This window comes from Ipomoea triloba, chromosome 13, assembly GCF_003576645.1.
Source record: "Ipomoea triloba cultivar NCNSP0323 chromosome 13, ASM357664v1".
Taxonomy (NCBI): domain Eukaryota; kingdom Viridiplantae; phylum Streptophyta; class Magnoliopsida; order Solanales; family Convolvulaceae; genus Ipomoea; species Ipomoea triloba.
In genome coordinates, this window is record NC_044928.1 from 166,440 (window position 1) to 191,892 (window position 25,453).

At 37.7% G+C, this 25,453-nt stretch overlaps 4 protein-coding genes across 4 annotated transcripts; 2 read left to right on the forward strand and 2 right to left on the reverse strand.

Moving 5' to 3' along the window:
- Positions 1-639: 639 nt before the first annotated feature.
- LOC116002825 lies at positions 640-1,799 on the reverse strand. The gene has a single exon (XM_031242990.1). The coding sequence runs from the start codon at positions 1,659-1,661 to the stop codon at positions 714-716; it is 948 nt and encodes a 315-aa protein (XP_031098850.1). The 5' UTR covers positions 1,662-1,799; the 3' UTR covers positions 640-713.
- Positions 1,800-12,998: 11,199 nt separating this feature from the next.
- LOC116002268 lies at positions 12,999-13,499 on the forward strand. The gene has a single exon (XM_031242370.1). It carries the CDS (start codon positions 12,999-13,001, stop codon positions 13,497-13,499), a length of 501 nt encoding a protein of 166 aa, XP_031098230.1.
- A 2,072-nt stretch (positions 13,500-15,571) lies between these two features.
- On the forward strand, positions 15,572-19,513 carry LOC116001762. The gene is made up of 6 exons (XM_031241699.1): positions 15,572-15,944; positions 16,351-16,506; positions 17,387-17,482; positions 17,800-17,920; positions 18,363-18,531; positions 19,156-19,513. The coding sequence occupies exons 1-6, from the start codon at positions 15,657-15,659 to the stop codon at positions 19,169-19,171; spliced, it is 846 nt and encodes a 281-aa protein (XP_031097559.1). The 5' UTR covers positions 15,572-15,656; the 3' UTR covers positions 19,172-19,513.
- Positions 19,514-21,526: 2,013 nt separating this feature from the next.
- Positions 21,527-22,488, reverse strand: LOC116002541 (transcription factor IBH1-like 1). Its single transcript, XM_031242711.1, has 2 exons — positions 22,299-22,488; positions 21,527-22,211 (listed from the first exon to the last, which is right to left on the reverse strand). The coding sequence occupies exon 2, from the start codon at positions 22,196-22,198 to the stop codon at positions 21,680-21,682; it is 519 nt and encodes a 172-aa protein (XP_031098571.1). The 5' UTR covers positions 22,199-22,211; positions 22,299-22,488; the 3' UTR covers positions 21,527-21,679.
- Between the last annotated feature and the right edge of the window lie 2,965 nt (positions 22,489-25,453).

Genomic DNA, 25,453 nt, shown 5'->3' on the forward strand with positions numbered 1-25,453 from the left:
AAAGGTACACTATTGTTGATGATACCAAAGGAAATTCTTCACCTTAAATGATGATTCCAATCATAAACATTGTTATTTCCCCAGAGTAGTTTTCCAAATAAAATTCTTAACAGTACTCCATCAAATATGGCGTATATTTTTTAGAACACCGCTTTCAATACGTTATTGATTAGAATAATATAATGTCCATATCAACAACCTTTCATTACGTTATTATTAATAAAAATAATACTGACACCTAGAAATGGAAATAGACAAGTGAAGCCGAGTTTTAAAAGATTAGGCATGGAACTGTTACAAAAATTTAAGGCCTGAGCCTATACTTGTGCTAAAATAAATTATAATGTATATAAAATGAAATTTACTATATTATACAAGCATAACGTAACTAATTACCTGGAATGAGTGTCATTTCTTTTCATTAAAAGAAGCGGCATCGTTTTGGACCAGAGTAAAATTTACCCTTAGTCTATTTAAAGCCTACATATTAAGTCTTTTTAAAAACTTTAATAAGTATCATCAATTATTGAACTTGGCCTTATATGTACCGATTCCCGCCCAACAACCCACTACAACATTCTTTCAACAATATGTAAGTGATAATAATGTATTAACGTACACATTGTAATACAAACAAGCTAAGAAACTCACGTTATCTATACAAAAGAAGATTTAATTTTTGAAATTACATAGACAGAGAAACATATATATAATTAGTTTGTGGCATTGATCAAAGGCAAAGAAGTGAGCTTCCCATATTCAACACTTGCCTGCAGCTCAACCTCTTCTCCATTATTCTTCTTGCAATGGAAGTACAACACAGTGTAAGCCACCAACTGGAAAACATTAAACAACACAGAAAACATCACCATAACCAACATATAAGCCGTTTCATTAAACAACCACTTTTCTCCCTTAACTATCCTAAGACCTTGGAATATAACCAAGTTCATTAAACCAAACGTAATGTTCATAGAAAACCCATGCAACTTCTTGCCCTTCACCATTTTCCCAGCTTTCCCTAGAGCCTCAAGCCCACACAAATTCTCTTCTATCACTGAAACAACTAAGCCCAGAACCCAATCTACGGATATATAGAGGTAGAAAATGTATGCGAAGATAGCAAACAATATTACTCTATCTATGCTAGTATAGATATTGGAAGACATCATTAGAGGGAAGGACATGGATAGGCCAAAGAAGAAGTAGCCTATTACAAGAAGGGTTGTGTAGAACCATGTGATGAACAGGCTTATCCACGATTTCTTTATCCGGGATAGCAAATCCGTGGGGGATAAGGTGTGGTCGGAGTAAGAAAAAGCAGAGGTGAAGATTGTTGCTATGGTGGAAAAGAAAGAGAGAATGACGAAAGAGGCTATGAAAGCGAAGTTGAGGAAGAAGGAGAGAAGGGCATCTTTCCTGATACCCTCGATTGCGTTTGTGAAATCGGAGGAGTTTGGGGTTGAGATGGGTATAATGGATTCCTTGATTAGTATATCCCGGAATAAGGATTTGGAGGCGAAACTGAAGGCCAAGAAGAAGAGTGAGTATAAGAGGAGGTGAATTGAGGTTATGCAGGCCATGAGCTTCCCATTTCTGGGGAGAAGATTAATGGATTCCCTCAGAATCACTACAAAGCCAAGAAGATTAGGAATCTCCATACCTCTCAAGCTAGCTAAGGTACTATACGGTGTTGAATTTCAAAGATAAAATTGATAATCCAAAGGGAAAAACTAACAGTCTATTTATAATAATAATAATAATGCATTATATATATATATTGTATGTGGTTGAATTTGTCCATGCATTATTCTGATTGATTCAGGACTGGACAATAGTTTTAAAAGTCATTTTGTGTGCAATTAAGTTGACAGAAGCGTTGTACTAAAAAAAAAAAAAAGTTGGCAGAAGCGTACCAATTCAATTAATCCGCGTGGAAGCTATGAAAGATATAGCTCAGCCACAAATTAAATAAACAACGATTGAAACGTTCAAAGTGAAGCCAATATGGCAAAGAAAGCGTCATAATTATGCATGCTTAAAGTCTTGTGTCTTCAGTTCTTCACTCTTTATCTGCAGCAGGTAGCCCCAACTCCTTCCTAGCATCTTCCTAATTGCTGCTTCAACAACGTAGAAATATAATAATGGTCCCTGTCATTAACTCCTTCCGTGACTTTCACAATGAGTCGCTTTCCAACTCAACTTTTTTTTTTTTTTTTGGGATAACTGGGATTTCTGAATTTGCTGTCCATCATCTTGAATATCAAATTATACACTTTCGCGTACAAAATGTCTAATCCAACTCAAATCCCAATGTTTATGGCAAAAATCAAGCTTTCACCCTACTATGAAAAGCAAGTCTTAAGTGAAACATCTTATTTACTAAACTAATGCCCTAATTAAGACTACACCGGCCAAAATCAAGCCCCTGTCCTACTGTTAAAAGCAAGTCTTAATGAAACTTCTCATTTACTAAACCAATACCCTGAGACCACACCTCTTGAAGTAGCAAATCAAGAGGCAAATCTTCCATACGGTCCCTGACCTAATGCTCCATCAATATTAACTTTAATTCATGCCTTTGCCTTTGTGGAACTCATCCATTTTTTGATAACACTCCGACTTCTTTTGCTCGGAACAACACTTATTTCCACCTTATATATCAATTATTCTTTGTATTTCGATTAATTATGTTGAGTTTTATATAATGGAGATCTGTTTAATTGTTAGGGTGGTATTATCATTAGGAAAATGCTATTTATTCTTACATACACACTCACAAACTTGTCACTCCTGATGCAACCAATTTTAATAAGTTTGTTGTTAATGGATTGATGATATGCTTTACATGAAAAGTGAGAGTTCAATGATTTGCAAAGGAGATGTTCTTTAGTACTTCAACTATCAAAATGAAAATAAGGGGAGGAAGCAGATGAACATGTGGAAAGTGAATTATTCATTCTATAATATCTGTCAAAGTGAAAAATTTCCTACATGTTTGGTAATCATACATGAAAATCATAAACATCATAACATAGTTGTCTGTTATGTGCCACTTGTGAAGAGGGATAAAAAAAATGAAAAAAGTGCATGGCTTTCTAAGTATCAATCTTATAACAACTTTATATACATCAAAGCTAAAACAGAACAAATGTAAGCAATTAGGTTATGATGTTGACACTTCACAGGAAGGAATACAGTTTTAGTTCATAAAATCACTTCACTTTCAGATCATAAATATTCCAAACTAGCAGAAAACTTCACCCTTGCTTCCTCCTCAACACAAGGAGTTTGCTCTGGCAAATCATTAATGATTCAGATTGCATCATCTTCATCCTTCACATCCTGTTTACTAGCTTTATCTGATTTTCATAACTAATACTGTCATTCAAGCCTGCACACGAGGAAAAATAATGTTGGCCTTACTTTAGAAAAGAACCTAAAAACGATAGAACAGAGCACAAAGAAGAGGGGATGCCAATAAACACAGATTACAACAATGCCATAATAACATCAAGGATGCAATTTTTCATCCAAAAGAAAAGTTGATTACTTTAAAGAAAGTGCTCTCTTCAACAATCCATTACCAAAAGTACAGTTCAGTTGTTCGACCGTCTTTATCCCAACCCAGCCTGCTGCTTTACTCGCATGTTTTGTATGGGAGTGATACTAAATCTAATATAGTTTCACAGAGAAACTTCTAACTCTAGTGGTTGTCTGCAATGGTGCAAGCCATCTTCACTCATAAATTTCATTAGTGTAATAGGATGTAAGAAGTTGGGCTCTAAATTGTAAAACATGCATCCTTGAGGCAAATCGTCAGCTCCCACATTTAACTAATCTTTTGAATGCACATATGTGCAATAACGGGGCAGGATTAAAGCCATTCAAAACCTTTAGAAGTTCATCCATACCTTCATACTAGCCAAACCTCCTGCCATTTGTTTGCATTATTAAAAGTAATAAAACTGAGTGTTCAGTGTTTATATCAACCTGTAGCTGTAGCCTGTAGGGTTAATTTACTCAAAAATCATAGTGCATTACATTTTAGAATGCATATTTATACTGTTCAGCCAATCAATTGCCAGTTTCAGTTTCTACAAACTAATGAACATAACTATGAATTTGAAAGGGAAATGATGAAAATTGATAAGCCAGCATATGTACATAAAAGAATGCTAAAAGAGAAAAAAGAAGAAACTTACAAAAACAAGGAGTGGATGCCAAAATTTAGCAATTCCATGTTCAAACACCAACTACCCACCATGTCTTCCAATCGTCATTGGTGAAATCGGATCCCCCAGAGTGCAATTTAACCGGGGTCCGACAAATAGGGCAATTGGAAACTTTTGTGAGCCAAGAATCCACGCATTTCATATGGAATAAGTGGCTACAATCTGGCAAATTCCTACACAGCTCATCATCCTTGAAGCTATCCAAACAAATGGCACAATCCTTGGCCGTATGCGCAGAAGCAGAGTAGTTGAGGCAAGGGAGGCGGTTCATGAGATCAGGGGCGGAGAAGGGCGGAGCGGTCAAGGTATGACGCTCGCGACGGCGGTGGCGGCGACGGAAGGCGGTGGTGGTGAGGAGAAAGTGGATGAGGATGAGGGCGGCGAAGCCAAGGAAGAGGAGGAAGAGGGAGAGTATGAGGGCCATGATGATGCATTTGAGGAAGACGAAAAGGAGCTTTCTTGGGCTGCTACTCGCGTTTCGCTTAGGCGCGAGGCCTTGCCGGTGATTGTCGTACGGTATGATTGGCATGTGGTGGCGGTGGATCTTCAATCAACGGCGAATGGATGAGGAGAGGATTGAATTGAAGAAACCTTGAAGCCTGAAAGGATAAGATAGTATGGCGCCTGCCGGTGTTGTAGATATTCTTTTTTTATACAAATAAAACAAACAAAAAATGAAAAAAAAAAAAAAAAAAAGATTGAAATTTTGGTACTAGGAAGATGAAGAAGGGAGAATTGGAGATATTCCGGGTAATGATGAAAATAGACGGCAGCACCGCACCGCACATAGTTTGTGTAAGATAAGAAAACAGTTGACGATGTTTGGGGGTGAGTGGGCCTGCTGGTTGACCAACCTACTACTCCTATTCCTATTTTGTTATCTATGCTACTAACCTTACTAATTTTTCTTGTGTCCAAAAACCGGGATACCATACTACGGAGTATTTTTTTTTTCTTTTGGAAAAAATACCAATTCATTAAATCAAGTTCGTAGATAAAATGTTACAAAATAAAGAGGGATGTCTAAAATGTCATTCCGAACAACCAAACATATAAATAGTTCGCCTAGCTATACCATGAGCTACACCATTCGTTGGTAACTTTACGAAGGATAAAAACACTTGTAAATTTGCTCAATAAGTTTTTAATATCTTGAAGAATCAAATGAAATGAAGATTCTCCTCCAATTAGTGTAAAGCTTTGGACAACCTGAAGAGAGTTTGTTGTGCCAAACTCTCTCATTTCTTTCGAGGAAATGTAAATGTGTATTTCTCGAGGGAGCGAGGCAAGCCCCGACCCAGATAAAAACAACGGGTACATACTGTACATTGTTATACATCCAAAACAACAAAAACAGTGGCAAAGCCAATTAAGAAAACAAAGATGGAAGAGGATTAAGTCTATTCTCAAATAGGCGAAGGCCATTTCTGTGAAGTGAATTGGCATGTCCAACCCTTTGAGATCCCCTCCATATATGCGGTCCTATTAACTGCGGGGACCCAAAAACAGCACAGTATGCTTGTCCACATTATGTAGTAGGATAAAGGTAGAAGATGACTCGGTACACGTCTTTGGCAATATTTTTCACAAGGCCATTGATGGGCAACCAGTCTTCATCATGGTGAACTCTATTTCGGTTCCTCCATAAGTGATAAATGGTGCAAATAAGAGCAATGGTAATTGCCTTCGAACGCGGGCGTGCTCCTCCGTGCAATCTGTTGATCCACTTGATTGAGCTCCTGATTGCATTCGTGCATTTGTGAAACCCAAAATGCATCCGCACTTCATTCCAAACTTGTAAGGAAAATGGGCATTTAAAGAAGAGGTGTTGAGCCGTTTCTTTAGCACCCACACACATTGAACAGTCGGTATTGATGTCTAGAAATGGAAGTCTATCCTTTGTTGGTAGCCTTTGATGAATGGCAAGCCATGTGATAAATGAAAATTTGCGGGGAATGTAAGATCTCCATACAAATCTCCATGCAAAAGTTGGCTGAGACTTCTCTCGAAGAAGGTCATAGACCTGTGAAACTTGAAACTTGTTATTGTTCACAGAATTATGAAGGAATTCCTTTGCATTTTGCAATCCTCCCTTGGCCAGTGAGATTTTGTCTCGGGCTTCAAAAATCTTCTTGAATAGCGCAGAGTCCCTTTTGTTTGGGCAAAAGTCCCAAACATCATTGCCATTTAGATAGACAGAATTGACCCATCGGATCCAAAGCGAGTCCCTCTTGGAGTGTATGTCCCACAAAACCTTTGAGAAGAAGGATGTGTTCCAAACTTTAAAATCATGGATGCCAAGCCCCCCTTCTTCCTTTGGAAAGCAAATCTTATCCCAAGTAATTAGGGAAACTCTCCGTCCCCAAAGAAATTTTCCACAGAGAAATGCTACATGATCAATCACATTAGCAGGAAGCGGAAAGTTCTGAATCCAGAAACTAATAGTACCTTGGATTACTGAAATTATGAGCTCAAGTCGTCCAGCGTACGACAAGGTGCATCCCTTCCATTTTTCGATCAACCGAGTGATTGCTGTAATGAGAGGGGAAAATTGGGCAACTTTGAGCCTCTGCCCATCAAGAGGAATGCCTAGGTACCTTACCGGTAGTTGGCCTTTCGGCATTCCTGAAAAATCCAATCTATCATCTCGGATCCCTGCTATAAAGATGTTAGATTTTTCAATGCTAACAGTTAGCCCTGAAGTTTCTTCCAACTCCTTTAGAGCATTAAGGAGGATGGTTACCGATGTTGGGTTTCCTTTGGAGAAAAGCATTAAATCATCTGCGAAGGCAAGGTGCGTGATACCCAACTGGGAGCATTTCGGATGAAAGGCGAAAAGCGGGCTTTGAGCCTTAGTTTTGAGTACCCGTGAGAAGTACTCAATGCAAATGGTAAAAATGAGAGGGGATATTGGATCCCCTTGTCGCAGGCCTCTTTTCCCTTCAAAATGTCCATAAAGGCAGCCATTAACTGAGATTGAGAAAGATGTTGAGCTTATACATTCCATGATCCAATCGATGAATTTTGTTGGAAAGTGAAGACCCTCCAGCGCCTCCTTAATGAATTCCCAGTCAATGGTGTCATATGCCTTCTTGAGATCAACTTTAATCATGCATCTCGGTGAAATCCTCTTCCTAGAGTAACCACGAATTAATTCTTGTGCAAGGAAAATGTTGTCAGACATATTTCTTCCTCCCACAAAGGCCCCTTGAGCTGGATCAATGATAGATGGTAATACATTACATAATCTCTTTGCAAGGACTTTTGCAATGATTTTGTAGAATACATTGCAGCAAGAGATTGGTCTGAAATCCCCCACAAATTGGGCTTGTGATTTCTTGGGAATCAACGCAATAACTGTATGATTTAATTGCTTGAGCAGAATGCCAGTCCTAAAGAATTCCATACCAGCTCCAATTATTTCTTCCTTGAGAACTTGCCAGTTTTTCTTAAAAAACGCTGATGAGTATCCATCTGGTCCAGGTGATTTTTCATCATTGATATCAAATAGGGCATCTTTGATTTCAGTTTCTGAAATAGGTGCCTCAAGTAAGGAGTGATGATCATGATTTAAACTCGGTCCATTTTGGAAGAAATCCCGATCGCATCTTCTGCGGTCCCTTGCTTGTCCAAACAGCTGCTGGAAATGATTGACAAATAGGGCACCAACTTGATCAATTGAAGTTGTTGGCTCACCATTATGATCAAGAACAAAGTTGACTGTCCCATCCTGGTGTTTCTTACGAATCAAGTCGTGAAAATACTTGGAACCTTTGTCGGCATGAAGTAAGTGTTTGGTTTTTAGCTTTTGACAGAAATATAAACGTTCTGCCTCAGCCAAAAAACAAGCATGCTCCCTTAGATGCTTGAGTCTTTCACGATCCTCATCTCGGGCAGATTCAACTTTAAAATCCTGGATGAAAGCTTGGAATTCCTCATTTGCTCTCTTGGCCTTTTCCGAGATGTGCCCAAATTCCAACTTGTTTAACTCTCTAAGGTGTCTTTTGAAAGCCTTCAATCTTATTGCAAGAATATATTGCTTGGATCCCCTAACGATGCAGCCCCATCGTTCCTCCAGGATGGATTGAAAGTTGGGGTGAGTTATCCACATGTTAAGGAATTTGAAAGGCCTATTCCCACCACCGGAGTTGTTAAAAAGCTTAACAACCATAGGACAATGATCTGAAATGCAATCGAACTTTAAGAATTCCACAAAACAAGCAAGGCCCGAAATAAGCCATGGTATATTGATGAGGACGCGATCTAATTTTGCTTTGACCCGCCCATTTGTCCAAGTGAACAGATTACCAGAACTGGGTGCACCGGTGAGATTGAGGTGTGCACAGCATTCCACAAAATCTCTAGTCATATAACTTGTCGGGATTTGTCCTCCTTGCTTCTCCTCTGGGTCTTTCACTACATTAAAGTCTCCCCCAATCAGCCAAGGGAGTGATTGAAGAGGTCCAAGGGAGATGAGTTTCTCCCATAACAATCTTCTTTCCACTACAGAATAGAGTCCATAAACTGCAGAACACAGAAAGTTCTTATTTGTTATCTTGCACCGAAGAGAACAATGAATAACTTGTGGAGACACATCAAGGATGGAACAGTCCACTTTAGAGGGATTCCAAGCGAGAATGATCCTTCCTCTCTGAATAATATTGAAGTCCACAAAGCAATGCCAATTGCTAAAATGCCTTTGAATTAAAAGATCCACTTTATAGGGTGGAAGTTTTGTTTCAAGAAGTCCAAAAAATGAAATATGGTGTTGCCTTACAAACTTGGCAACCCTCCCCATTTTGAGGGCCTTGTTAAGCCCTCTTACGTTCCAAAAAGCGAGGATCATTTGGCAACCGAGGTGGCTTGCCGTCTACCACCGCCACGGGCCATTGGTTTACCCCCCACTGGCAGGGGAACAAAACGGTTTCCAGCACGATTACTTCCAGTAGCAACCTTATCTTTCGGTGGGGAGAGAAGAGCATTTTTGAAGCTTGTCTTCGGCCCCGATTTAGTCTTACTCCTTGTACCCATCCCACCAGTATGTGATTCAGACGCAGCAGGTTTCTTGCCTTTATCCTTTGGATCTTCCCTTTGGTCATCAGAATCAGCCCCATCTAAAGAGGAGGCATCTGACTCTTCCTCAGCATCTCCTGTTCCAGATTGAGTATCCTCCTGGGGATTTTCATCACCCTTCTCTGGTGATGCATTATCCAAAACTTGATCATCTGTCTCTTTGCTAGAAGGTGGGTTAGAAGCTAAAACAGTACACTGCTCAGACGCCTCCTTTGCCTCTGGACAAGGCTCAGGCTGTACCGATTGGATGCATGGACTAGCCTGAGGGCAGGGTTCCTGAGTAGTTGTATGATCTTCCAAAACAGCAGCAGATGTATCTTGTTCCTTGTTGGCAGATTTATTCTGATGCAAAGATTTAGTTGCTGTCTGTTTTGTAACTTTGGCCTTCTTGCCTCTCTTTTTGGCCCAAGGCTTAATCCCGGTGCATTTTTCCTTAAAGTGATCATTGCTATTGCACTTGGTGCAATAACACGGATTGATTTCAAAGGTGACTTTCTGTCTAAAAGAATTACCATCAGGCATATTCACCAAAACAGAATCTGGGACACGTTTTGAGGTGTCAATATCAATGAGAACCCTGGCACATTCTTCTCTGCCTATGCGTTGCTCTCGAGTTTTTTCATCTGCACAGATTGGGATGCCAATACACGAGCCTATTTTCCCTAATGCTGTTGGTGACCAGCATTCAATGGGCAGAAAGGGGAATCTGACCCATATAGGCAAGGTGCTGAAATCCTCATTTTCCAATCGAAATTTTTCTGGAAGAGATTTAAGAAAGAGTCTTTTCCCAAACAAGAAATAAGGCCCATTCTTAAGTATTGTACACCGGTCCTCCTCTGATTGGAAACGGAAAAGAACATGGCCATTCGGTTGAGTGAAAAATTTGCAATTGATCTTCCAAAAATTAACCAAGGACTGAATAGCATAGGCTCCAGGGAACCTTCCTGCAAAGCTACCAAGTAAGCCAAATCCCCACCGTTCCTTTATGGTTAGAATTTCATTGAACTCAAGTTGTGCATTGCCATTGACCGGTGGGAAATATTTTAGTGCTGCAGAGGCACCAAGGGTGTCCTTATTTTCCTTGAATAAATTAGCCCATAAATCTTTTTCCTTTGAGGCCATGTGACTTGATTCTCCCAGATTTTCAGTCACATATGCAGTGGAATAAGTGTCTGTGGACCCCAATGTTCTTGAGCAAGTCACCTCTGTTGTTGTCTTTTTGTGACTTGTTTCCATTATGGCCAGATGGATGTCAAGAAACAAAGTCTGATAAATGAACAGGAAAAGTTCCTGCCCACTGCCCAGCAACAATAAAAAATTCCAAAAAGCCTATCAGTTTTCCCCCCTACTTTGAAATTTGAAATTTGAAAGAATTCAGTTTCAAAGTTTGGGAGGGAAAAGAATCCGGTCACCGGAAAATTCTACCAAGGCGGAGACAGAAAAAGATGCCGGAAAAAATACAAACCAAGTCCCAATCACTGTTTTAGAACCTGCCTTCCGATTGAAGGTTGGACTGGCGAGAAAACAGCCGTGCTAAGACTCAGCTGTGATGTATTTTGCCGGAATTAACCAATGACAGGAGTAAACTGGACTTACTCCACCAAAAACATAAAAATGGCCGTGCAAGACTCAGCCGACGGAGGTGGTGCTAAGCAGAACCCACCCACTGTAAACCAACGAAAACTTTGCTAGATTACCTTGCTGGAATACGGTCGAGCTTCCAGCACCCACGATAAGTATGGATGTTGCCGTCCAAAACTCCACCACGACCTCTACTAGCCGTCCTCAAAGCCAACAACCTTTACAAAGTTTGTCGAAAGAGAACGTGTGTTGAGTTGGTTGCTGGCCGGAATTGCACACACTTCAGAAACTTCACCAGAAGCACGCCCAAAACTAGCATAAACAAACCAGTTTCGTGCTGGTTGGAAGATAATCCATTGGAACACCAGAGGTTTTCTGGACGGAAAAAGGATTGTGTAGAAAAAAGAGACTAAGGAAGATGTGGAAATCTAGAGAGAAGGGAGAGAACCCTTTCCTAGAGAGAGAAGCAACTCCAACCACAAACTCTCTCATTTCTTTGCTTCCATATCTCCCAACATTACATGACCAATGCGCATATATGCTCCCGTGACAATGAAGAGAGAGATGATTGAACCATGCTTGGAATGAGTTCGTATATTATGCAGTTGAAAGCCTAGCTGGTTTCAACATTATTTCGCATAAAAGCAATCCACAAACAAGTGCTAAGCTGACTCCTTTTGGGGGAGGCTAGTTATATTCGTAGGATTACAAAGGCTAGCTATATTCATAGGAGTGTAAAGGTTTCTGAATGAATTATGTAAATAAATGTGTTAATGTTCTATATCTTAATGTTTCTAATATTGGAATTTCTAATTCATTATATTCTATTTGTTGGGCAAATTGATTTATTTGTTGAGTCATTTCTTCTAGATTTGCTTCTATCTTTATAATTTCGGTTCTAGTCTCTATTTTAGTTTCTTTTATTTCTTGGGCAAATTGTGCTATTGTGTGATATTTCTCTTGACTTTTATTGTGTACTTCTTTAACAATTTCATAAGTCATTTTTATTTCTATTAAAGCTTTTTGTTTATTTTTATTGCTCTATCAAGTGTTTTAATAAATTTTCCAGCTCTAAATTTATCCTTACTACTCATGATTTTAGTCTGGGTATTCCAAATTGTTAAATCTTTTCGTAGAACGTGTTAATACTACTCTTCTTTGTTCTGCTGCTAGTTTTTCAAGTTCTACTATCTTTTTATCTATTTTGTTTAAATTATTTATTGTTTGTTTACATTTATCATAATGATAGTTTTTTCATGTCTCATTTTCACACAGTATATATTTAGTTCTATGGTAATTACCTACCTGATACCAATCTCTTTTTTCTTGCTCTAATTTATTTTTATTATTAATAATTTTATTCCATTCTTTAGTAAAAATTTTAGAAGTATTACTAGTTGAAGCTTCTCCGTTATACTCCATATTAATATTTCCAACATCTTTTTAAACCTTAAAAAAGGTGGATAAGTTACTAATTTTATTTAATACATTAAAGAAATTAATAAGGCACATAATATGAACAAACCTTATAAGGAAAACACAAATCATCTTTAAAGTAAACATCATTGAGTTTAAATATCTATAACCTCCCATCAATTTCTAAACAACATACCCCTTAAGATATTACTCTTAAAAATCATCAAATAGAGTCAGCTTAGCTCATACCTCGTATAGACGTCTCAGGTCACCGGATTACTTCAACCCTTCCTGCCCTTCTGCTTCCTTACTAAAATAGAGACTAGAACCGAAATTATAAAGATATAAGCAAATCTAGAAGCAATCTAGAAGCAAACCTAGAAGAAATCTACTTCAGTTGGGGCTCAGGAACCAATCCTTCAATGTCTCACTCCCAAAGTCACTGACTCCCAAATGATGCTTTATTGTGGTTATTCACAAAAGAGGAGGTCAAGGAAGCTGCTTACGTGATGCACCCAGATAAAAGTCCAAGTATTGATGGCTTGAATCCCGACTTTTTTCCATGCATATTGGGATATTGTAGGGGATAACATTGTTGAGCTTTGTAATGATTCTATTAGCTCTGGCCAACTCCCTAAATACTTGAATCAGACTCACATTGTGTTAATACCCAAGAGGAACAACCCTGAAACAATGGCTAACTTAAGACTCATTGCACTATGCAATGTGACCTACAAAATAGTCACTAAAGCTATTGCCAATAGACTCAAACCAATCATGAACCATATGATCTCTGAAAATCAGAGCGCCTTTGTCTTGGGAAGGCTCATTACGGATAATATTATGGTGGCATTTGAGATGCAACATTTTCTGAAATGGAAAACCCAAGGAATGATAGGTTATGCCGAGCTCAAGCTTGATATAAGCAAGGCATACGATATAATTGAGTGTTCCTTACTCCGTGCTATCGTGCTTAAGCTCGGTTTTGCTGAAAAGTGGGTCAATCTTGTTTTACATTGTATCTCAATGGTGGAGTATTTTGTCTTAAATCAAGGGGAGGAAATTGGTCCTATCTATCCTAAGAGGGTTCTTCGTCAGGGTGATCCCATTTCCCCTTATTTGTTCCTACTTGTAGCTAAAAGCTTTAGTGCTTTGTTGAGAGAGTTTGACAGGGGGAAAAACTGCATGTTATAGCTATTATTAGAATTGCTCCAAGTGTCTCCCACTTATTTTTTGCCGAAGATAACTACATCTTTTTCAAAGCTAACCCTATGGAATCTGCCAACCTTAAGCATCTCCTACACTAGTATGCTTTGACTTCAGGTCAAATTGTCAACTTTGATAAGTCTTCTCTTTGTTTTAGTGGAAATGTTAGGGAGGATATGAGGGAGGAGGTGAGTGCCATACTAGGGGTTAATAGGGTTGTAGGGAGAGTTAATTACTTAGGATTACCTATGCTAATAGGTAGAAACAAAAGGCAGATGTTTGGGTTTTTAAAAGAGAAAATCTTGAGTAGGATTATTAGGGGTTGGAATAAAATGTTCTTGTCTAGGGCGGGGAGAGAAGTCCTTCTTAAAAGCATTATTCAAGCCATCGCTTCCTATGCTATGAGTGTCTTTCTCATTCCCATAGAAATCATTAGAGAGATTGAAATTACTATGAATTGTTTTTGGTGGAAAGTAAGTCACAATGGTAAGAACAAGGGTATTCGCTGGAAATCTTGAGATAAGGTGTGTCCCAAAGGAGTGGGGAGGCTTGAGTTTTAGGAATCTCAGGAACTTTAACTTAGCTATGCTCACAAAACAATCTTGGAGACTCATCAATTACCTTAATTCCTTAGCAGCAATGATTTACAAAGCTAGATACTTCCCTAATTCCACTTTCTTGGAGGCACATAAAGGCTCAAACCCTTCTTTCATATGGTCAAGCCTGATGGAAACTCAAAATATTGTAAGGAATAACATATCAAGTGGAGAGTGGGCAGAGGTAATTCAATTCATATTTGGAGTGACAGTTGGCTGCCAGGTAAAACAAATCCTAAGGTAACAACTTTCCCTTATCCATTTATGGAACATGCAACCGTGGACAACTTGAAGGACTCCACTGACAGAGATTGGGATGAGAATATAATTAAAGAGATGTTTAACACTAGAGATGCCCGACTTATTTTGAAGTTACCCCTACCAGTTCTTGACTCCGATCCCCAGATAAAGTGATTTGGTCACCTGAAGAGGATGGTGCTTTCTCAATTAAGAGCTGTTATAGAGTTCTAATGGCGAACTACCACATGAAGAAAAAGAGTAGTACTGGACACCTTTCTAGAATCTGAAGCTTCCCCCAAAAGTAAAAATGTTTTTTTTCTGGCAGTTGTGCACGGACTGTTTCCCCACTATAGACTTGCTATGTAGAAGGAGAATTGAATGTGATGATCTTTGTCCTTTGTGTAACAGTGAGAAGGAATCCATTTGGCATCTTTTTGTTGATTGCAAATTGGCCAAAGTCATTTGGACTCTTTGCAAATTTCTATTTTCAGAATGCACCAGTATGTTCTTTTAATTACTGGTTCAAAATAACATGCCGAGACTAAGCACTATGCAACCAAGCAGCTTCATTATTTCTTGCTGGGACCTCTGGAAACAACGCAATGATAAACTTTGGAACAACAACAACATTGAACAGAGCTACAAGAAGAACATTGAACCAGGGCAATAGGCAAGCAGCTGGACCAGACCACAACAAGGCTTTCTCAAGATGAATGTGGATGCAACTATCAATAAGGAAAATGCGAGAATGGGATTTGGCTGTGTTATTCACAATGAAGAAGTAAAAATCGTGGTTGCAAAGGAGTTTCAGAAGTCTGGTATGTGCACCCCAAGAAAAGCTGAAGCGGCTGCAATACCGGAGGCATTAAGTTAGATAAAGGATCTACATCTTGACAGAGTGGAGGTGGTGACAGACTCTCTAAAAGTGGTTCAAAATCTAAATCGTAATTCTGAACGGTCATCCTTTCATTTGTTAGTCAACGATATAAAAAATATATTGAATACCTTTTGTCATGTACTTTTATCTTTCTCTAGACGATCAGTGAATCATACAACTCATACCGTAGTTAAGCAGTCTGTCTCTACGTATTATTGCATGGAGTAATTTGATAACCTTCATTCTTATCTTTGTAATGTGTTGTTTTCGGATCTAAGTTAATCTATGGTTTTATTCTATTAAAAAAAAAAGAAAAAAGAAAAAAAAAAAAAGTGTTGAACTTGTGTTTACCGCCCTGAGGCCTAGAGATTGGAAAGAGGCTATCTCAAGAAAATCTTGGAACTGAAGGAGGAAATCCATAGGGAAAAAAACATGGCCGTCCTTTCTCCATTACTATCCTCTTCTTCACTCCAATATACCTTCCCCTCTCTTTCTTCTCTTTCCCCCAAGCCCACCCTCACCCTCACCCTCGCCCCCTATCGCTACCGCTCTCGCCTTATCCTCTCTCAGGTCTCCCACCACCACCAACCGCCGCCCGTTGTAATCGACAGGTCTTTGCTCAATGTCTCAGAAGCCAAATCCGAGAGTGAGCTATGGGCTGCTGCTTCTCTTCGCGTACGGACTTTCTATGTCTCCCACAATGACTCTATCAACATCGAGGTGACTCTTCAAGTCTATCGACTTCCTCACCGCCTCCAATTTCTGCTACTTGATTAGGATTAGGTTTTCCTTGCTCAATTTAATTTGAAAGTAATGAAATTTAGTTAAAATGTATATTTGGGACTTGGGATTTGGGAGAGAACTTGTTAAAAAATGGAGATATATTGAAGCATTGGCATGAGATGGGTATGTTATGTTTTACCAAAAATTGATTTGGCATTTTGTCAACTTAGCTAGAGTAGATATTGTGGTTTGGAAAAGGAAGGTCTGCTCTGCAGTGGTTGAGGGGAAGCATATTGGCATATTTTGGCTCTGAATTCATTGACATTTGAGCTTATATTATCATGCTCTTTATGAGATTCTCATGTGAAGCTGATGTTTGTTTCTCCTTTTCAAGTGATATTAGGAACATAAAAAGTACTTGGCTGAACGTGAATTTGAAGCATTGAAGGAGCGCATTGCAGGGAAAAGGTTGGGTTTTGGAAGAGTTTCCTGCATCAATGCCACTGTACCTTTATCTCAAGTGTCAAGTGTTTCGCTTGATTTATGTACATCATACAAAGTAAGCACCTTTTTGTTATTGATTGATTGAACTAGCACTTTTACTTTTCTAGTAGTATTTCAGCATCTTATTCTTGTGGCCAAAAGGGAGATTTCCAGTAAGGAATAACTGAAGAAGAGCTCAAATCACGTTCGAAAAACTCCACTTTCTCCTTGGACATATGTAGGATTTAGTGGTCAAGGGTGGTGAATGACCAAAAGTGCAATATTGCAAAAATCACAAGTACAAAATAGCTATAACTTTGCATTACAAAATAATCCTTCTCCACATACTTTAGTGCCTGTAACATTTACTAGTAATGTTCACACATTCGATTTTCAACTAAAATTAATGCCACAAAACACAATTTATTTCCCTGGATTTACTGGGAGAAGGCTATTGTTATGCAGTACTTTTTCGATATATAATTGGCTTATGGTTTTGTGAAGTACTCCTTTCCACATATCTCTGTGTTCTTTAACCAATGCATATTCCTCAGCTCCCTTACATCAAGTACATCTCAATTCATATTTTCAAGCCACTCTTGAAGTGTGTATCCACCATACATGTGAATAGTATCTGGCCCCAACTCCAAAGGCTGAAAAGTAAAGAGCTGCAACATACTCCGTATGTGATTGCCTGCACATACCAATGGATGCCTTTTTCATTTAAAAAATCCAGTGTTAAATTTGACCAAAGCTTACTCTGGTAGACATTGTTAATAAAAACATGTTACATGTCTTATGGCCATATAATCGAGACTGATTAGTTTGGGATTACTGGCTTACTGCTTAGTTGAGTTGAGTTGAGTTTCACACTTACTTTCAATCTCCTATTTTACAACTGAGCACTTTGACCTCTTATTTAAGACATGTTTCTGACTTTTTTTTTTCCCTTACAGTGTCCAGATAATATGGAAAATAGAGTAGTCATTGGGTCTCTAGATCTCAACCAGTGCATCAGCCTTCCAGATGAAATAGTAGGAATGAAACCTAAGGTAGCACTTTATTTTATTATTACATTTATTTATTTATCCTTTGCATGGATTTTCTTCTCTTGATAGACGATAGTTATACTAAAAATTTTGAAGCTTAGATTAATGGACTGGGAGTTGTGTATTACAAGAATCAAAAGTTCTCTCAAAAGTAAATTTTTAAGAAATGGAATGTCTGAAATCTTTATTTTATTTGTAGTTGCTTGTGAGTGCAGGGCTTAAACAAATAAGTTTCCATGAGAATGCCTCCAATTTGTAGACCTTTTTTGTAACACGAATGCCTCCAACTTGGCAATCACATAAGTTTTACTTCTGAACAGGGAATTGGAGCTGATTTTGCAAGAGCATACCTTAGTAATGTATGTGTTGCTAAAGAACTGCGTAGAAATGGGTTGGGCTATGCACTCATTGCACAGGCAAGGATGGTTGCTGAAGAGTGGGGTATTTGCTTTCTGATATATGCTTGTTCTGACATCTTACATGTGTCTCATCCTTAGTTACTGTCAAGAGTTAATTTAACTATTGGCCCCTTGAGTATAGTGGTATGATAGCCACTATACTCAAGGTACTAAAAGCGTAAGCATTCCTGTATATCTGTTCCAATTGACAGGTCGTCTTATTTCTGAAACACAAGTAAATTTTAACTCTGAAAACAACACTTTTCCTGAACCCTCCATTTCAAGCAAGTTCAATTTTATGTCTACTAAGTTGCTGTGCTTTCTTTCTGTATTTTCGTCAAGGGCAGGGATCCCTGTCTTCCCTTGTTTTGTTCTTCTTCTCTTCCAAGTTCCAAGTGTGTGCAATTTGTGGATTCCTTAAATGTGTTCCCTGATCTGTTTTACAATAAATGTGTAGAGTTGACTCAGTGGTCTTGTGATTTCAGGAATAAGTGATTTGTATGTGCATGTTGCCATCGACAATGAGCCTGCACTTAACCTCTACAAGAAATGTGGTTTCGTTTACGAGAGCGAGGAACCTGCGTGGCAAGCCAGGTTCTTAGATCGGCCCCGGAGGCTTCTTTTGTGGATGGGCCTCCCTGTTCCCTATGACTTGTAAGTACAATGTACAGACATCCAATTCTTTTCCTTCCTGGCCTCCCCAATGTCCCTCACTTCCAACACGACCATAAGGAAATTCAGATGGAAAAAGGTGGAAAAGCAAATGTACCATTTATTCTTGTACTTGAGTAAAGAACTTAAGTGTGTTATAGATATATGCAAATTTGCAACCACTTCCAATTTGATAATGATTCATTCATGAATCTATAGATTTTTAGCTATGTCTGGTCGTTCTCACTTCTTCATTAGTCTATGTTAGGATCTCACATTAGCTTCATAAGAGGGTATAATTCTCCCGAGCTACGTTAATTTTGAAGTAGACAGTGAGTACATGGTAGCTAGGCTAGGTATTGAATTGTTTGTACTTTCTTTGTAGGGAAGGACTATCATTATTGTCCATTCCAGAAAAGCAGTGTCTATAGTGCTACTAAAATAAGTACGGGTTTAGGCTTTTCCCCACATACAGATTCATCTTCAATTCTATCATGTCCTTGGAACAGATTAGCTATCTCATGATTTAAGAAAGATATTGATGTTTGATTGTTTGAAGCATCTCGCGTGCATGCATGCCTAATGTCTTTTTACTCTTCTAATCTTCTTTGGTACGTACGTGTGCAGTGTGCTCCACAAGTAAATGCATCCAATGTATACACCTAATCACAACCAACTATTCCTATTCCTGCCTTATTCCATGCTACGGAGTTGACGTCCCGGATTAATTGCAATCTACATTTGTCCAAAAAGGCAAAATTTCTCGCTCCAAAAGTCTCTATATCTTAGCCCAACAAGATGGTAGAGGGTAGCGGTCTCTTAGGTGGGAGTGTTAGTGTTTGGTGTCCACAAAAAGTTTATCACATTAGATGTAACTCACATTGCGATTGTTAGGTCTCGATTTTGTATTTTTACCCACAATTTATCACTTGGGTGTTAACTGAGTTGGCCATAAATGCGCAATAATCCACACTACAACGGCAAATTATTATTCTGTGGACCCAGACCCAAAATACATAATTTACATACTGAATGTTTCCAATTTATATACTGAATGTTCAAGATTTATATATGAATATATGTTCACAATTGTGAACATTCAATATGTAAATTGTGATGAGCCCACCTTGTAAGGGACAAATGGCAAGGGAAAATGTGCAGATTTGTCCAATTGACACGTAGAACATAAAGCAGAATCACAATGAATAGAACGACTAGACCCACTAACTACACGATTGTAGGACACGACTAAGAACACGCTGATGTGGATGACCAAGATGATTGTGTCAAATTGAAGCAGAAGCACATGTAGAAAGGAATGCAGAAGGAGAAGGAGACGAACGAGAGACTGGTAAGGAGCAGAGCTCGCTTGAAAAAACTATTGCCCTGAAGTAGCACCGCATTAGTGGTGATATCCTTTACAACAAAAAAAGGAAGGGTGAAACTCAAAAAACACTGATTATTTGAAGCAAAACGCTGGATCGAAAGTAAAAATATAGACAATCTCGGAACATGTAAAATATTAGACATCTCAAAAGACCTAGATGAGGTATCAAAAGTAGCATGACCAACACGACTAATAGATAGACCCATACCATCACCAACACGAAGCGTACCATTGCCCGTGTACTCCTCTGAGGTAGAAAGGACAGCTATGTCTGGAGTTGCATGATTTGTGGCTCCAATGTCAAGAAACCAAGTGTGAGAATTTAATAAGGTGTCAGCACCCAAACCATCCTGAAACACCAAATTAGCCTGAGGACCCGGAGCCCTGAATAACACCAAAAATAATTGGCTGCCGTGTGACCGAAACCATCTCAGATTTGACACTAAATATTAAAACCACGTCCGCCACGTTGGTGACCTCTACGCCGCAGAAGACAACATGTTCTATTGTTCTTGGTCGCAGACACTGAAGGGGCAGCAATATTAGAGATAATCCGCTCTAAAGAGATATCGACTGATTCATTGGTAGCCATAGGTAACCTGACCTGATACTAGATGAGAACTAGTACTTTGCATTAATCTCAGAGTCACGGAATACAGAACAATAAATGCAGTACAAGAATTACAATAAGACTGGGATACACATACCCAATACAACTAGAATACATAGAGTCCTAATATTATGAATTGAATACTTTTTTAGTTTGTTTGATGGATTGAATTGTAGGTTTTTTTTTTAAAATAAATATATTAATAGGTTTAGCGGGTTTAAATGAGTTTCGTGTCATATCGTATTGACACGACAACCCGAAACCTATTAACAAAATGTGCACTGTCTATCGCGCCAACCCATTTATAGTCGTGTTCGTGTTAAGAATTTCAACCAGTTAACCTTAATGTATCGTGTTTGTGTTTACGGGAGTCCGTAGTTACTACCCAGAAGTGCGCTTTAGGTGAAGTTTGCCTTGTAACCCTAGGTGTCGGTAAAGAACCATAAGGAGGTAAACTAGTCAAGATATAGATGATCGGTTTAATTAAACAAATTAAAGAAGGCCAATCGAACTTGAAATCTTGTAATTACCATAAATCAATTGCTCAATCAACTTGACCGGGTTAGTTGTGCTTAAACTTTAACTATAAATGTTCCATGTTTTATTTGTGTATGTGTTGAATAGTTAAATTGTAAAGAAGTGACCGAAACTTTAGATCCTCAGCATCCATACCAGCTATATTCATGAATCATGATGAACCAACTATTTCAATAAACTTTCAACATACAAACAAACAAATATATATAGTACATAGTATTCCAATATCATAATAATAAGCTACTATTGCATGATCATAAATATACATATACAATCTTTAATAATTTAGTGAAATTTCTTAAGTAGATCATATAAGAGGACAGATTGATGGCCCTACTTATGGATCATGTGGTTGAAACTCGTTTCAGACATAATAGTAAGCAATTCAATTAGACATGCACATATAATTAATCCACAGGTAATTAAGGCGCCATTAGTTAATTTACCTAATATAAGACCAGAAATGAAATTTCAGGGAGTTTAATAATTCAATAATGGATCTATGGAGTAGCATCATATATATCATACCAGAATTGAAGGAAGAACTGAACTGAACTGAACATGGAAAGAAATTAAGGGAAAAAATGAAGAATAAATTTAAGAAAAACATTATGGTACTACGAGGAGGAAGAGGCAGAGGCAAGGTGGCGCATAACGTCAACTTGAAGTCGCAGGGCGAGTATGTAATCTAGGGTTTCTTTGATCAAAGTGTTATCATCTTCCATGCATTCTCCTCCCGGAATAAGTCCTTTCAGAACTGCGCTTCTCTTCTTCACCAGTCTCTTTGCACTGCAACTCGCCGCCGCTTTATACTTTGAATTTGAAGCCTTACGCTTTCCACGACGAATGCGTTTCATCAAACATCTCCTGCGCATGCGGCGGCTTTTCTTCCAATTCATCTCCGCCGCCGCGTGTTTGGATTTCATCGCCGCCATTACTGAGCGTCGCCAAATCGCCGGCGGACACTGTTTAGTGGTGGTGGTGGTGGTGGAGGCCATGGCTATATCCGCCGATAGCTTTATGGCGTTCTTCCTCTCCGTTACGCTCATTTCCCTCTTGCAAGCGTCGTACGTTTGGAGACCTTTTATCCATTTCTTCAGAAATTCTTCTTTCACTGAACTAATTGCAGTCTGCATTTTAGCTATCTATCTGCATGCAATACCCACAAATAATTAATTTAACCCGGGATTAAATTAAAGAAAACAAACTTCACTATATCACTTACTATATATATACCTTATGGGGTGTGTGGATTGGAGGAGAATTGAAAATAAATAAACTTAGATCATCTGATCTCATTCCAAAGATCAGATAGTGGATGAGTGCTTGCAGCAGCCGGCAAATTGAAGATGGAATAATTAATAATTAGAAAGCTGAGGAGAATTGAAAGAAAAAAGAAAAAAAGGAAAGAGAGAAGGGAATGAATGTATGTGAAGAAGAAGAATGTGTAAAAAGCCAATTTATTTGATTGGAGTGGGGAGAGGGTGGTGGGGCAATGGGAGAAAGACACAGCACATGCTGGCACATGGGACTGCATGCCCCACCCCCCGCACCATATATGCATTCCATCTAAAAACCCTAGCTACCACCTACCTAGCTAATAACCCTTCCAAATTTTCATTCATACATACATACATACATATATATATATATATATATATATATATGGTCGGTTCAGGTGAGAACCACTGCTTGAGTGTGAACTCTTATGCACGGTTGAGATGTGAGATTGGACGGTCTAGATTTGAGGAGTGCCGTGCATCCGGTGCTATATATATTTTTTTAATTATTAATTAAGACAGATTATATTAATTAAGAGCTGATGAGCTGAGGTCCCCTAGCTTAATGGTTTAATGTCAATCAAAAACCTAACTTTTGTAACTTAGTATGACAACAACAACTGCTTTTAACATATTTCCATCTCACGCCTAATTATTTTCTTTCACCTCTTCCTTAAGAATATATAATAATAATCAAATCTTTCTAACTTTTCAAGTGATAGAGGAAAACTGTAGCCACTATCCAAAGGTGTGTACTGAATAAACATTATTGTCTTGTAACTCTAGTGAACAAAGAATTGTTCTTTTTAGTTTTATATTCTCAATACTTTAAATCAAACTATTATTTTGTAGACCAAATGTCACGTAAGCTAAGATTATGTGTAAACTAAAAAAATGCACAATTACATTATAAAATGGATATTCTGAATCACAACAATAAACCAAAAATTTAAAAAAAAAAACCAAGAAATAAAACAATTTTCAAATATTGATAGTCTAACTCATGCTTTCTTATTAGTCGTCATAAAATATCTCTCTAATTAACTCAAATGAAATTCTTACCTAGTTTCTTTGTGGGATCCGCAATGGTTTTCGAGATAGACTTTATCTTGATTATTAATTAAGCTTTGAAAATTTGGCAATGATTAGTGATGACTGTTTGTAATTATATTGTAGAATTGCAAAAATTATGAGTTGTAATACTCTACTCTCATTTTATCGATCTCGTATTGACTATGTTAAAAACATAGATGTTTAAACTAATTTATTAGTTTAACAAACTAATCATTAATAGAGTTGTCGTCCCCTTTTTTCTTAATTCAATCGATCCAATCAATATAGACTATGTGATAGAAGTATGTATATATTATAAAGATTATTATAACAAGTTTTATTTTTCTAAAACTAATTTCCACTGTACAAATACTAATGCTTTGGGGGGGGGGGGGGGGGGGAACGTGTAGGAGGCAAGAGAAGCATTAGTGTAACGTGAAGTCAACAATCACCTTTCTATTTGTCTGCTGGATTTCATGTTTTGTGGTTCCTTATCGTCATTCTTGAAACCATGCATGTTCCACATTATACGCTATCTCATCTTTATTATAATTAAATCATCTAACTAACCTCAAGAATTATGATTTTATCATAATTTATAAATTAAATCTGTATTTTAATATAGTATCACAATGCATTAAAATATTATAAATTATAAATTCAAATTCTATGTGCACAAAAAAGTGGTTAATATATAAACTGGCTTATTAGCAAGCTTTATAGTTGATTGCAGCATGCAAATTAAAGGCCCCCTACCCAATCTGCTTGAAGAAATTAAAATATAGTTGGTACGTAATAGTTGAACTTTGTTCCTCTATATAGGATATAATGTATTTAGTTATGATATATTTATTTAGGGAGCAAAAGATTAAATAAACAAGGCAGTATTTACCCAGTACACATCATCAAACAGTGATTACGAGCTAAATTTCCTTTGTTATAAAAAAAAAGATTAAATAAAAGGTGAACTTTTTTTTTTTGTTTTTTTTTGTTTTTTGGTAATGAGAGAAATTCACAATCACTACCTGAAAATGTGAATAAGGTATATATACCCTGCTCGTGTATAATAAGATCATTTGCAACAAATTAGACTGAAAAAATATTATTTACTGAAACAAAAATCAAACTTATGACTTTTTGGTACGAGAATCATAGTCTATCACTCGACTGCGTACTTGCTGTGAACATTTATTATATTTGATTTTAGGTGTGGAATCTCATATTTACAAGTTTCAACTTTACCCACAAATAAGTGATTATGACAGCCAAAGACTTTGTGGTCTAGTGACACCCGGTGTCCTGATTTACACTCTTACATGAATGATGGGAGTGGAGTCAACTGTTAGACTTTTTGTGCTTCAGAGTGCTGGTATATCCTATGTATACATACCCAATTACACTTATCAGTACATCTAAATAAATAATAAAGTTTGTTTTTTTTAAACTTGATAGAAATTAATGTTATGTTTTGATAACAAGACGTTGAACTTAAACATTTAATTTATATCGACTTCTTGGCAAAACATGGAAGATGATGAAAATATACAGTACTTATGGTAGTGAATAGTGAGTATATATTAAAAAAAAGAGTGGAAAAGGGAAAATTGGCATGATCCGGAAAACCTGGTGAAGATGAGATGAGATGGTAGGGAAATTGAAGTGGGACATAGAAGAATTGAATTGAAGAAGAAAAACTCTTTGGGGGGTTTTGGCTTTGGCAACAAATTAAAGTGGAAAAAAAGGAACCCTCACATGGTGTCCACATGGGTGTTTCTAAAGTGTGGTTTATAAGGCTTCCCCCAAAGTACAAAATCTTTCACAATAATTACACATACATCTTGCTCATGCATGCCTACGTTCCTAAATCCTCGGCCCATTTATATATATGCCCTGCGTTTAGCTAACTTTTATTTACATGCAAATTTTTCATAATAATAAAGTATTATAGATAATTTAATTTGATTTTCTTTTACTCTGTACAATGGGTTCAAGAATTAAATACTTGACTTTCTACTACAACAATCTTACTCACGTGGATCCATCGGATCCACCTTGTGA